This window comes from Trachurus trachurus (genome assembly GCF_905171665.1).
Source record: "Trachurus trachurus genome assembly, chromosome: 4".
NCBI classification, from domain to species: Eukaryota; Metazoa; Chordata; class Actinopteri; order Carangiformes; family Carangidae; genus Trachurus; species Trachurus trachurus.
In genome coordinates this window covers 17,372,712-17,386,369 of record NC_139898.1, presented here as the reverse complement: position 1 = coordinate 17,386,369, position 13,658 = coordinate 17,372,712, and the positions used below count along the sequence as shown (strand labels likewise).

The 13,658-nt window shown below is 41.8% G+C and overlaps 1 protein-coding gene across 1 annotated transcript in view; it reads right to left on the bottom strand.

The window, feature by feature from the left end:
- LOC310984884 (myosin IXB) overlaps window positions 1-13,658 on the bottom strand; it is a 58,965-nt gene that overhangs the window by 18,874 nt on the left and 26,433 nt on the right. Inside the window, exons 5-8 of the mRNA XM_083970245.1 lie at window positions 4,644-4,738; window positions 2,277-2,339; window positions 766-865; window positions 247-347 (exon numbers count right to left, since the gene is read on the bottom strand). Of these exons, the coding sequence (XP_083826371.1) occupies window positions 247-347; window positions 766-865; window positions 2,277-2,339; window positions 4,644-4,738 (359 nt within the window). The remainder of the gene's footprint in view (window positions 1-246; window positions 348-765; window positions 866-2,276; window positions 2,340-4,643; window positions 4,739-13,658) is intronic.

Genomic DNA, 13,658 nt, shown 5'->3' with positions numbered 1-13,658 from the left:
CAGCGACTTTTCTACACGTCGCTGCTCTTCGGTCTTGTCATGTGCTAATGTTCGTACTGAATACAAGCATTGTATTTGCACACTTTCTCTAATAAACTGCTACATTCGCCTGTTAGATGCAGCTATTGTTATGCTGCTGCTGCTCTAAAAAGTCTCTTTGTTGTAATTTATATTTTTGGTGAAATCTTCACCCCTTTACCTACATTACACACACACTACACTGTTCATGCTCACTGATTGGCTTACTGTTTCTTGGTGGCAGGAAGGAAGCCAACCATCTCCATTGCCTGCTGCAGCCTTTCGAAGTCATGACGCAGGTCTTCCTCATCTTCTATCTTAAAGTTTTGCTACAAAGAAAATTCGTAGGGTTAGTGGGCGTCTACTGTATGAAGAGGAGAAAATGAAACAAGTGAAAGTGCAAAATGGAAAAATAAACAAGTCAAGAACAGAGGTGAATGAAAAGGAGCATGAGGACAGAGGGAAATATAAACAAGTGAGACAACAAAGACAACGTAATTAACATGCAGTTCACATGTGTGCAGTCAGAGGGGAGTGTCAACAGCTGCTTTATTCAGCTGCTTTATTGAACACCAGCTCCACTCAGTTAATTACAACAGGCTAAAGTTCATTAGCACTGTCTTTAGTAGGCTGAGCAGACAGAACAGGTGGAAATAATGTTAAAAAAAAACTTAAGTCATGATTTCTTCATGGTTTACATCAGATGGAAAAGTGTGTGAACTGCTGGATGTGGCGGCAGCACTGTACCTGCTTGAGGTAGAAGTACTCTTCAGGCGGCAGCAACTTAAACTCCTTCCTCTCCTCCTCTGAAGCTCCCAACAACAGGTAGTAAAACACATGGTAGTTCCTGAAAAGACAAAACACAGCATGTGCATGTTAAAACGTGGCAAACGTTTCTGTGGATTAATGAATTCATACTGTATGCCCATCTATCACTTATTTGTTTTATTATCTGGCAAGCACTTATCAGCGGATACACGCTGTTTATGCCCACAAAGGCATAAACAGCCTCATGGTGATAAACCATGAGTCAACACATGGTAAAAAGCTATTAGAAAGAAGGCGGAGCTGGAGCTCAGGGATGTTGATATCATTTTTCCATGTATGCTATCAGTGGACAGGTAGGCAGACAGATGACGGGACACACGTAATGACTTTACACACTTATTACTAAGAAACAATGACATCATACAGTAGACTCAATCCCTGACTAGACAGACAAGGTGCTCTGTCAAAAGCAACTGTAGGCCAGGTTATGACAAATTCACTGGTAATTGCCTGAAGGCTTTGGAGGCAAGTTTGTCAATGGAAGGTGACTACATTTTCCAAAACTATCTGGGAAAACCTGGTCAGGAAACTGTTGGATAATAATGTGCTAAAAATAGAAATGGGTCTGGTTTTTACACAGAACATCAACTGAGTCAGCTGAGCTGCTCAGTGACAGATTGTGGTTTTACAAACAAATTCAAATTAGTGCTGCGACTATCTGCCGCTATATATATCTAAATTACTAATATAAACATGACTTGTGAAGTAAGAAAAAGCAGCACAACCTTGTGGTTAAGGCTGTTCTGTAAATCCAATAGAGGAACTAGTTTTAAGTCACAGTGTTATAAACTAGTAGTCATTAAGATCTGTCAGTCTCTTCTATTGACTCACTGGTAATCTATATCACACAGTAAATGAAAAGTCTTACTTCCCCAACCCTCTTTGTGACGACCTGACTGACTGACTCAATTACAAAAGCACCCACATAAAAATCTGTCTGCATCTTAGTCACACATGTGGCAACTGAGTAAGTCTAGTCGTCAGTGAATGTCAGTGTGAGTAACAAAGGCTCTGGTGAAGTGACAGAGGAGGGAGTGACAAGATGACAAACGCTGCAGGAAAGTGATTTCTTTTCTTCGTCATTTGTTTATGTAGCAACGGTTCATTATCAACTCAAACTGAGATTATCAGACATCTCATTAAAATAAGACCACACCAAACTATTTTAATATAATCTTTTACATAATCTGGTATCTACAGAGGTTGCAGGACAAGTCTGCACTGATGTCAGTGTAAATCTGAGTATCTCTGAATGTGTCAGTATGTGGATGTAAACATGCAAAGTCAAAGATTTAAAGAGTTATAAGTCTTTAGTTGAACTTCGTATCTGACCACCACAGGCCCCAGGGGGAAACTCCCCATGTTTGCACAGAGGGCCCCATGAAGGTCAGTGTGGGTGAAGGGTCAAGACCGCGACCGTCCCATCTCACCTCTCATTCTTCTCTCGGGAGACCAGGCGCGACTTCTCCAGGAGGTACTTCTCCACCACAGCCCTGAAAAACAACGGCAGAGAGAGAGAGACAGGGAGTAAATAGGACGCGGAAAAAGAGGAAGAAGAAAAACAATGACAGTGAATCACTTAACACTAAGGTCACTCGGCTCTGTGTGAGTGGGTTTGAGTGTCTCTGTGTGGGCGGTTCCAGGTCAGACAGGAAAGTGGGTTTGTAATAAAAAAAAAATGAATAAAAAATGAGAGGAGGAGCAAGAGGGCAAGTGAGGGCAGATGTTCAGAACAATCGAAAACTGAACAAAGCATACAGATACAGTATGGTTGGATGGATGGCAGAATATATCACACACAAGCACACATACCAGACAACCGTGGTATTCATCTATCTATTTTTTTTTTTATTGTATAGTAAAGCTGGACAGAGGAGACTGGACGGCTACTGAAGGGAGAGAGGCATGCTTTTAGACCACTCCAGTCATGAGATATGCTGCTTTAAAAGCAGTGGTATTTATCCACTACGCCAGGCCAAGGCCATAAACTTGTCTAGATCAGATTTTATAAGTCAGAGTTGTTTTTTCTATAGCCAGGCAAAAACAACACTGACGCCAGTTTTCATGATACACTAAGAATAGATCTGCTCTGTGAGAAACATGGTGGTGCCCATCTGCTGAAACAGATGACTCACTCGACCATCATCAACATACTATCTACTCTACAGGTACAACAGCTTCCTCTTCTCACACTGACAAATATTTAATAATATTTAGACTTAACATAGAAAGAGTAAAGCCTTGTGGCATCATGAGTAATTGACAGTAATTAGGCTGAATACCTTAACACACTGAAGTTAAATACATCTACAGTCAGTTATAGACCGTATCAAAGACATTGAAACATCTGTAAATAGCTATAGAATTATCAGCCATGTGAGCTGCTGCATCTTCTTGAACTTGTTTCATATGTACATCATGATAAACTAAATGTTATGTTTGCTAGTTCTTTCCTCAGGGTGAACTGGATGATGAATGAATTTGAAGGGCTAAAACTGGGAGGGCTTCTTGTCTGTTTACATGGGCTGATCTGAGAGCAGATCACACCTGCTGGACTGTTTGACAGGAATGTGCAGAGAGAGGCTGGCTGACTGGCATACGGGCTGAACAGTACATCAGTCAGCATATTTTCAAAGTCTCATTTCACACACACAGAGGCAGCGCATCTTGGCATCTGTCACTCGTCGCACACCACCTCCTTTCTACACCTCCACTAAAGTGGGCGTTGCTTTTCATGGTCCTGCTCCGTCTTGTGCTCAGATCCCAGCGAGAAAGGATTAGTCGCACACAGAGTAAGAAACTGTGTGTGTGTGTATGAGAGAGAGAGAGGGAGCGAGAGAGCATAAAAACATCCCGTCTGTCAGTTAGTGGGTCCTGCTCAGAAAGCAGAGCGGAGCGGAACAGCAGCCTTCCCTTTGTTAATCTCCTCTATTGACTGTCTGAATGGCTGCCACTGGAGATGGAGAGATAGACAGGCAGCCTTTGTTAAGTATACAGAGCCGCGCTGTGATGCTCCTCTCAATAGTTTACTGATGTGAAGCAGGAGGTTACACTAGCATCTAAGGTGATGCTAAAACAGATGAGGTGTTTTCGTTTTTTTTTTTTTCCTTGTCTGACTTTACTGTGTAGCACAAATAAGACCCGACCACCTAAAATCAGATCTCATGATTGGATTACGAACCCCTCTCTGGGGAAGGAAATTAGTGATAGCATAATGAGACTTGGTGGAATTAGGGGATAATCAGGTTAGGGATGTTCACTTATTGTGGAGGTTAGCAGCTGTCACCGCAGATATTTACATGATTTTAAATCAAATTGTATTTCTAGTATGGCAAATTTGCATCCACACAAACGTGAAACAAATCTCATCCTGTTAGTCTTTAGACTGAAGAGTATTGTGAGTATTCTCTGCAGCCCGTCAGCTTTTTGAATCTGCTACAGTTTTAGCACGACCCGTTGTCTTTTTAAGACATGTTATTGAACAGCTGTTCCTCTCCCCTGATGAGGAAATGAGGAAGTGACACAGCTGAGCAGGCTTTGATGCAGCCTCGAACCAGAGTCTGACTGCTGAGAAAAAGGAAGGACACGCTAGTGGTTGAAAGTTTCAGTCCGCATACACAGCGCACGGAGGAGGAACCACATGACCGGCCATAAAAAGAACAAAAAAGGAAGATATTAGGCTGTAGAAAGGTAGAAGACTCCAATGAGTCGCAACAGGAAGAGAATGCATAACAATACAATTATGATTCAAATGCCCTTGTATGGCCTTATACGTGCAACTGGTGTTAATTACTCACCCTCTGACCACTCCACTCTCCAGATAGTTAACCTGGATGAATTTCCCAAAGCGGCTGGAGTTGTTGTTGTGGGCCGTCTTGGCGTTCCCAAAGGCCTGGCAAGGACAAGAGAGACACAGAAGGTTTAAAGAAAACATACATAAAAAAACATACAGATTATTGCAACATTTATCATAGCTGTACATCCTCCTCACAATTGATCTAAATCTATTTATCAAACCAGTCGGTGACGTCATAGATTAAGATGCAAAAGTCCATGTTAAGACTAACACAGAGAGGACGACAGATGGGAAGCTGTTTACAGTCTCTTCATTCACTGTTGATGTCTTCAAACCAAACTGTGCACACAGCCGAGTTTCAAACCTTATAAGGAAGTACTATTAGATGCAAAATCGGAGTGTGCACCTTCAAGTCAGCACATCTATCAGCAGCACGCTCTCTGAAGTCAACAACAACAACAAATCACCATGGCAACAAAGACAGTGGATAGACCACGGATCTTGTTTTTAAAAAGCAGCTGAGACCACAGAAGGGGGTAGGACTGTGTGTGTGTGTGTGTGTGTGTGTGTGTGTGTGTGTGTGTGTGTGTGTGTGTGTGTGTGTATGTTTGGGGGTGTTGAGAGGGGGCTAGCATCTGCAACTCGTTGTCCCCTCTTGCCCTCCTCTAACTCTCTTCCCATCCATCTCTTTCTTCTCTTTCACCCCCCTTTTCTTTCCTCCTTTAAGACCTTTCCCCCCTAATTCTCTTGTTGCGTGTGTTTGCGTGCACATGCGAGTAAAAAGAGAGAGAGAGAGGGAGCATAGGTCAGTGATGATAAATGAGTTTGGGGCGGCCGTGCTGTATAGCAGCAGCAGCAGCAGCAGCAGCAGCGTCAGGCCAGAGACAGAAACAGAAACAGAGAGAGGATGAGGGGTTTCTCTCCAGAGCCCCAGGCTAACGCTAACCACCCAGCCAGGGGCACACAGAGCCCAGCCACCAGGCCTCCATGAGGGGCCCTGTTTATTGCACTGATACGGTAACAGAATAGCCCTCTTTTTTTCCCTTCATGATGCACATGCTCACATGGTTACAGATAGACAGACACACAGACACTCAACAAAAGGGCCACCGCGGGGGAAGTTGACTCAGTGCATGTTAAATAGGAGCTATATTGTGTCACCAAAAGCAGTTGCAGGGGCAAATTTGATACAGTGGTGTTGAGGATGATTAGTGTTGGTACAAACACACACACACACACACACCTACAGGGTCTGATCGAGATTCCTTGGGATGAACTGTTGACCTACTTTCATTTCCTCTGCTTTAACAGACCCCTCTTAGATTCATTCTTCAGTTCTTTTCTTGTATTACGAAAACATTTCTTTGCTTTTCACCCATTTGGAACAGCATGATATGGCACTAACCTTGAATTTGCACTAATGCACTGGAGTTTTCAAACCATAATGTTATTTTAAAATCGGTTTGAGACTTGGGGGAAGTGTGAGGCAAGACTTGATGTCTGATGTAAGAGATAATCAGTTTTTTTCTTATCGGTGACCAGAATGATCCATCTTCAGTTAACTTGGACTTGCTCAGACAAAGCTCCTCTGCTCACACTCACCTTCTTCTGAGTGTCTAAACCAGATATTGCTCAAAGTGCATGCACAGTTACATATATCATTTTTTAAATTGTGCAATAGTTTTAAATATTGCCTGTATTTAAAGGGTGCAAAGTCCTTATGTTGTAGATTTGAGGGTTAGTTAAGTTGGTTGAAAGTGTCACGGCTCAATCCTGCCCAACACTGCTCCGTTCTGATCGCCCCCTCTCCACAAACAGTGCAGCCAAAAGCACAAAAACCCTGGGAAATCTCTGCAAAGCCCGGGCCGCTGCACCGCGGAGGGAATGCTAAACATGTCACAGCATCATTCGTATTCAAACATGCCCATTACCGAGTGATCTAATTGGCTGGAAAGCTCAGCAGGTATGAGGAAGCCAAACCGTGTCCATGGAAGAACGTGATCTAATCTGCATTCTTACGAAATACAGGGGTAAGGAGGAAAGAGGGGGGAGGGAGGAAGAGAGAAATTAAGGGTAAGGAAAGAGAAGCGAAGGGCGCTTTAACGACCTGTAGTGTGTACACAACGTGCTGCACATCGAGTATCTGATGATGCCGATGCTGTCTTTACAGATTCTTCTGTGGTGAGCTGTAGCTCCTCTAGCAGCCCACTCTACTGTACATTTCCACTTCAGAGTCAGACTTACAAGAATTAAGTCTCACATCCCCATGCAGCCCCCTTTACATACACACACCCACCCACTTCTCCTTACAAATTAAACTCGGGGAGTGCCTCAGTTTATGAGCTGTTTGTCTCAACAAGTTAAGTGGGGCTGAGATGAGAAAGTATAAATTAAAGCGACATTAAATGTAAGCCCTTGTGTAAACTTGCACAAACATGAACAAACTAAAATATATGTGGAAGGAAATGGTCTGATGGTGCGTACAAGATTAGACGTTCACAGAAACTACTAATTCAATTTGCTGGGGACTACTCAGAAACAACTTTCTATATCCAGTGAGCTGTCATACTTCCCCTGTGCTTTGTGTAGTTCCCCCTGTGGTCAACTCTGTGATGATCTGAGAGTGTTACAGTTTTTAAAGTTTTTTTTTTTTTTTTTTTTTTAATTTTGGGCATCATTTTTTACTCGCCTACTGATGTCAAAACTGAGAGAGGAGAAAAATCTTGTAATGAGTAAAACAAAAAGAAAAGAAAGTATGGTTTCTGCTTGGGTAGTTAGAGGGCCTTGTTCTGGAGGCACTGCTGCATCCTTTAAAGCCGAGCTACTCAAAAGAGCTTCAGTTAAATGTTTCCACAGGCGCTGCCAAGGCCCTGACACTGACACCTCACTACAGCATGGATACGCTCACAAAGGACTCTAAATAGTCCAACCGCCACAAAAAAACGGTTCCCACATTCACAGAGGACAACGGCAGGCGCTCATGCAAAAAAAACTGACCAAACCTCTAGGAGGACATGCTCAGTCATTCAGCAGTGGGCAGCACTTTATACCCACCACAGCAATAACAGACACGTTCTCCAAGGTTTAACTGGTGAACCAGGCAGCAGGACGGTGAGATACAGTAACTATAACACCAATTATAGCTGCTGCGCAGCAATGGGTCGGGTCCGGGCTACTTTTGGGCAAATTTAGGCAATTCTGAGCAACAAACAGGAGAATAGGAAGACAAGACAGTTGACCTTATAATATTCAATTTGCATCAGTTGAGGATTGAACCCACAACCTCGGGAACCAAAGACCATTGTCTATCGCACTGAGCTAATTGACAAGTGGCAGATCAACAGTGGCTTCACAAATTGAGTAAGCCATTCACTGTCGTGTAGGCAGATTTGAAACCACAGTAAAAAGAAAAATCAGTTTTTGAGGTAAAATAATGATATTTGTCAAACATCTACTATGAGTCTAAGATGTTAGGAGCCTTCGCGCATGGACCAGTCCAAGCTATTTGTTTTTTTTTTTAATTTAGAGGCTTGCTGTGATGCCACCATTAGGACAATTGTCTTGTGTTTCATATTGAGGTCAACTGACATTTTGATCTGTCATCATCACCATCACCCTTGCTGGGTCTCGAACTCACAACCTCTGACACCAAGAGCCAGCTCCTAACTCGCTGAGCTAATTGGCTGGTAGTGAGACCTGCTGTGTAGCTTCATTTATCCACTCAGGGAGTCAGTGCCCAGGCAGCTGTTGTCAAGGCAGATTTCAGAAAGTCAGAAATTCTATTATCTAAACAAAAATCTGTTAATACATAAATTGCATTTAGACAGCAAAACAGCTTAAGGACATGTGACATTTTGATCCGTCATCATCATCATCATCACCCTTGCTGGGTCTCGAACTCACAATCTCTGACACCAAGAACCAGCTCCTAACTCGCTGAGCTAATTGGCTGGTAGTGAGACCTGCTGTGTAGCTTAATTTATCCACTCAGGTGAGTCAGTGCCCGGGCAGCTGTTGTGATGAAATGGTCAAAATGTCAATAATTCAGTCATCTAAACAAAAATCTGATAATACATAAATTGCATCTTGACAGCATGGAAATGTTGGTGATTTGTTTTTAATGATAAGTGTTTTGCTTCATAAGAGAAAATCTGATGTTTATAAATTCCACTCTCACATTGACTGCAGTTGTTCCCATGAGAGCAGAATTCAAAATGTTCTCAAAAATTCAGTTTTTGAGTTAAAATTCTGATATTTGCCAAACTTCATCAACCATGACTCCAGAATATTGTCATTTTTTTTCAGGAAGATTGAAAATGTATTTATCAAGAATTTGATGGTATATGTTTACAGTACTGTTTACAGTCAAACGTTTTCATGCACTGTAGGCTCAATTTTTGCTTAATCAAAAATCCGAGAAACAAGTTTTGTGGAGGACGGTCTGGAGATGCTCTGTAGCAAGTTTGGTGTCAATTGAGCAAAAATTGTGGGAGGAGATACATTTTAAAAGTTTTACAGTTATTGAAAAAAACAGAGTGATGGACTTCATAATTTGTAATAAGTTTAAGTGGACAAAAGTTTCAGCAGTATTGAGGCTACATTGTGGTGAAGTTTCAACACTGTAGCATCTACCGTTGGTTTGGTAGGAATTTTTAAAGTTTTTAAATTTAAACGCTTATTGTGCCCCCCCTAGGAGGGGGGGGCACATGTCCTTGGAGTTGAGTGAATCTGGCATGGGACTGAACCTTTGTGCAAAGTTTGGTGAGTTTTCGCCCATGGGAAGTATGACTTCCTTGGAAGAAGAAAGAAAGAAAGAAGAAGAAGAAGAAGAAGAAGAAGAATTCCTAGGAATACAATAGTGTCCTGTCAGCTGCGCTGCCCGGACCCTAATAATCACTGTTTGTTGTCCTGAATGTGAAAAATGCTTTGGTGAGATGATGATCACATGATGCTGGCAGTGATTGATTGCAACCACGTCTCTACACAGTTCCTCCTCTATGCTTGGCCCATGCCTCAAGCTTCCACTATATCCTACCAACTACACTTAAGCCCTCTGAGCTTAACTCAACTGAATCGTTAACAAAGAATTGATTCTTTGAGGTACAATAATGGCGTCAATAGCGCTTCGTGGGGCTGGTGCTTCAATTCGATAATAGTGAAGGTTCCAGTGAATGTGGTTATACTGAACCACTTCAGGAATTTACTGCATGTAGGTCAGAGGCCAATATTTCTACATTTCTAATTTATTCATTGTCTTCAAGAGAATGACATGGCAGTCAGGAAAATGACTTGAAGTTAACCGAAGGACTACTGATGTGCTAGATAGCAGATGATTAACAAATAAGGATTTTAGCGATGAAAGGATCGGAAGCTAAATTAGTAGATCACAAGAAAATCAACCAACTGAATACTCAAGTTAATGATTCTCAAAAGTTGCACATCAAGGACCCTTAAACTGGAAAAAGGAGACCACACTCCCTGGATGCCACTTTAAGAACCAATGGCATATGAGTTCAATAATATCAAGCACAAATGCTTAATATTTGCTAGCTCTAGCTTCACAAATGTTTTTCCTCAATTATACATGATGGTAAACTGAATGACTTTAGGTTTCAGACTGACTAAATATTTACTGTACACGTTACCATATAGAACACAAATCAGGGCAAAGGCAGGATATCCAACACAATAAAGAGACAGCTACACAGCAGTAAATCAACTATTGTGGAAACACTTGTGCTGGATGACAGTATAGTGGAAATAAAGTGGTGGTGGTAAAGCCGGTTTGGAGGAAAGACTGTAATTGCTTCAGTATGTAAGAGCTGATTGTAACGGATGATCGCTATTATTAGCGGAGACTGGAGAGCAGATCACACACTTCCATGTGCTAACATTCATACACTAGACAAACTTCATCACAGTTACAAACGCAACATATATAACAAAAAGGCATATCAGCTGATAATTCATTTTCATAATTAGTTGTACAATTGTCTTTATTTCATGGACAACATTTAAAAATCTACAAAGCCTCAATGCAATAAGTTTTTCAAAAACTGAACAAAAATTTGTGATGGGACCAAAACTACATTCTACACTGGTCAAAACTGAGTCCAAGAAGAAACCAGAGCACGCAGCTTTTTCTTTGATATTTATAAATCTACTTTCATTTTCACTATATTAATCTATAACTGATAAATATCTATAAATCTATAATCATTAACTGATGTCTGTTTGTGGCGGCAATGAACTGTAGAGGTCAAATTACAACTCTTCTGAAGCTTCAACATTTTGAGCAACTGACAAAATTCACACGCTCCCCTAATAAGCTGGCATTGCGCTTAAAGTCATTCACTGTTAAGTTGTTCTTATTTTGGCAAAGTGTTATTTCATGTGATATCTTGTTTCACGATTGTGTTGCTTGCAGTATATTTCTTCAAAAGGGTAACTACACTGCAGAGCCTAACAAAGCTCTTTCTAAACAACAGTGCAGGTGTAAATTGGCAGAACTGATTTCAATGGCTTAAAGTTTACATGTTTGTACATAATTTTGTCGACCCCCCGTGTGTGCCTACATGTTAAATAGCCAAATAATGCAAGCAGATGGACATGACGCATGTTTGAGGCCCAAAAAAAAGGTTTTGCTCCTCTTGTGGTCTGGTGTTTTACCAGATTGGAGACATTTCAAGGAGCTCCACCCATGTCTAGATGGGTACCACATCAAACTGCAGCTTGTGGTGCAGCCACAGGACCATGAATAGACCCTGAAGTGGCCTGCAGCACGCTGCTACATGTAAGCTGCATTTGGTCTGGTAAGGAAAGGCATGTCTTCAATATGATACTGTACCATGTGACTGTACCATGTGAGTGAGGGCTTCGTGTGTGTGTGTGTGTGTGTGTGTGTGTGTGTGTGTGTGTGTGTGTGCCTGATGTACAGTGACTTAAACTCAGTAATGGCAGCTTTTCCCAGACTCGTACACAATGCCACCCAGCCTGACCAAATATAGCAGAGGAATAAAAGAGGTGCAACCCATAACTAAGAGATAAACAATGGATCAGCAGACAGAATGACCAGCTACTCCTCTGCACTTCCTGAACTACAATACAAATCTTTGCTCTATCCACACCCCTAGAGGCTCTGAGCTCGAGGCGGCGAGAAGTACTGCTGCTACTTCCCGTTTCGTAGCTGCTTCCTGTTAAAGAGGGTTCCGGATGATAGGAACTTCCTGTCTGAAGCTGCGAGACGGAGGGGCATGGAGGAGACTGGGAGACTCAGCAAAGACCTTCAACAGGAATGTGTAACAACTAACTAGCAGCTTAGGTTAGGCTTTAGTAACAAGACTTTATATTATCTGAATAACTGATCATCTGATTTACTGAGGAAAAAACATGACTTACATTAAACAGTACCTGACTTCAAAAGATTTTACTGTTTATGAGCAAGGTGTGGTCAGGGTTGTCTCGCCAAAACAACTTCCTTTTATATTAAAAATAACCCATAACTCATGCTGAATAATTAGAGCAAAAGTTATTGTTTCTGTTCCGGACCAGAGAAAGTATAGTGTCTCTCTTCTGATCTCTTATCTGGCTGCTACAATCTCTGTTTTTTTTTACTGATTGTAATATTTTTCTCATTATTATGTCTTCACATAATAATTTCGCAGTCATGGAAATATTTTGTTTTTATTCCTTCCTGAGACTGAAGAAGGATTTTTCTTTTCAGGCTTGTGATAGTATTGTTTTCACTCCAGTGATTATAGTGTTTCAAACAAGCTGAATTTGACTGGAACGAGCATGGATGAAACATTACAATGATCTCAAACCTATTGTCTGTTTAACAACTGTCTTATGTACACGAGGATGATAAAAAACTAGATCCATTATTTTCTCCCTATTGACACAAAACCCCAGTACGTTTCCTGCAATGTGTCAGAGAAGTGTGTGCAACAGAGGACGGCCGTGCTGCTGACACTAAGAATAAATGGGCTTCAAAGCCTGGTATAAGAAAACAGAGACACTAGAAGTGCCACGTAACAGAGGATCAACCAGTTGAACCAGTTCACAAGCAAAATACTCATTTAGAGCTTGTGAGCTGCTCTGCAGGTAAAAACCCTATTTGTTTAAAGTGCAGTGGGTATTAAGCAGAATCTCTTTCACCAACAAAGGAGGAGGATCAATAGGACTGAATAGAATATAGAATTTAGAGGGGAAAAAATGGTACAATGCAAGTAGGGCGGAGGTTTTCCAAAAATGGTTTCAGGTTGTGGCCATTCAATCTGCCAGCAACACGGCCCATAGCCAGCACCACAAACAATGATCTCATCTCCTCAAAATGTGACCTGGGTCTGGAGACCTCCCCTATAGCTTGAAGACACACACACACACACACACACACACACACACACACACACACACACACACACACACACACACACACACACACACACACACACACACACACACACACACACACACACACACACACACACACACACACACACACACACACACACACACACACACACACACACACACACACACGCTTTGCATTTTCTACCACTGTAACCTGATCAGCCAGTAGGACAAGAAGAAAAAAGAAAAAGAATCAAATAAAGCCCCTTCGTCTACGTTAAATTCCTCCATTTAGTAAACCTGTCTAAAAATAGACTTCTACGCTCTCCACATATAAAAACCCTGACTGGAAGTTGCCAGGCAGGAACCACCAGAGGTAGAGTATCTGTGTGAGGAGAAGCTTTAGGGAGCATAATATAAGGAGTGAGTTATTCCTTCCCCCTGTAAAGCGACATTTGTTTCATGTCAGCCATCTTGTGAGCACGCTGCAGAAGCTGCTGTGATGTCAAAGGAGTCTTTTCACATGACTAACTAGGACGGTCTCTGTCTGAGGCACATAATAGTGTGGAAAAACGTTAAAAAGCAACAGCCTCCATGCTGAGACTTTCCCCCAATAATGGATAATAGAAGCCATATAAATGCTTAAAAGGGGAAGTGTACAAGT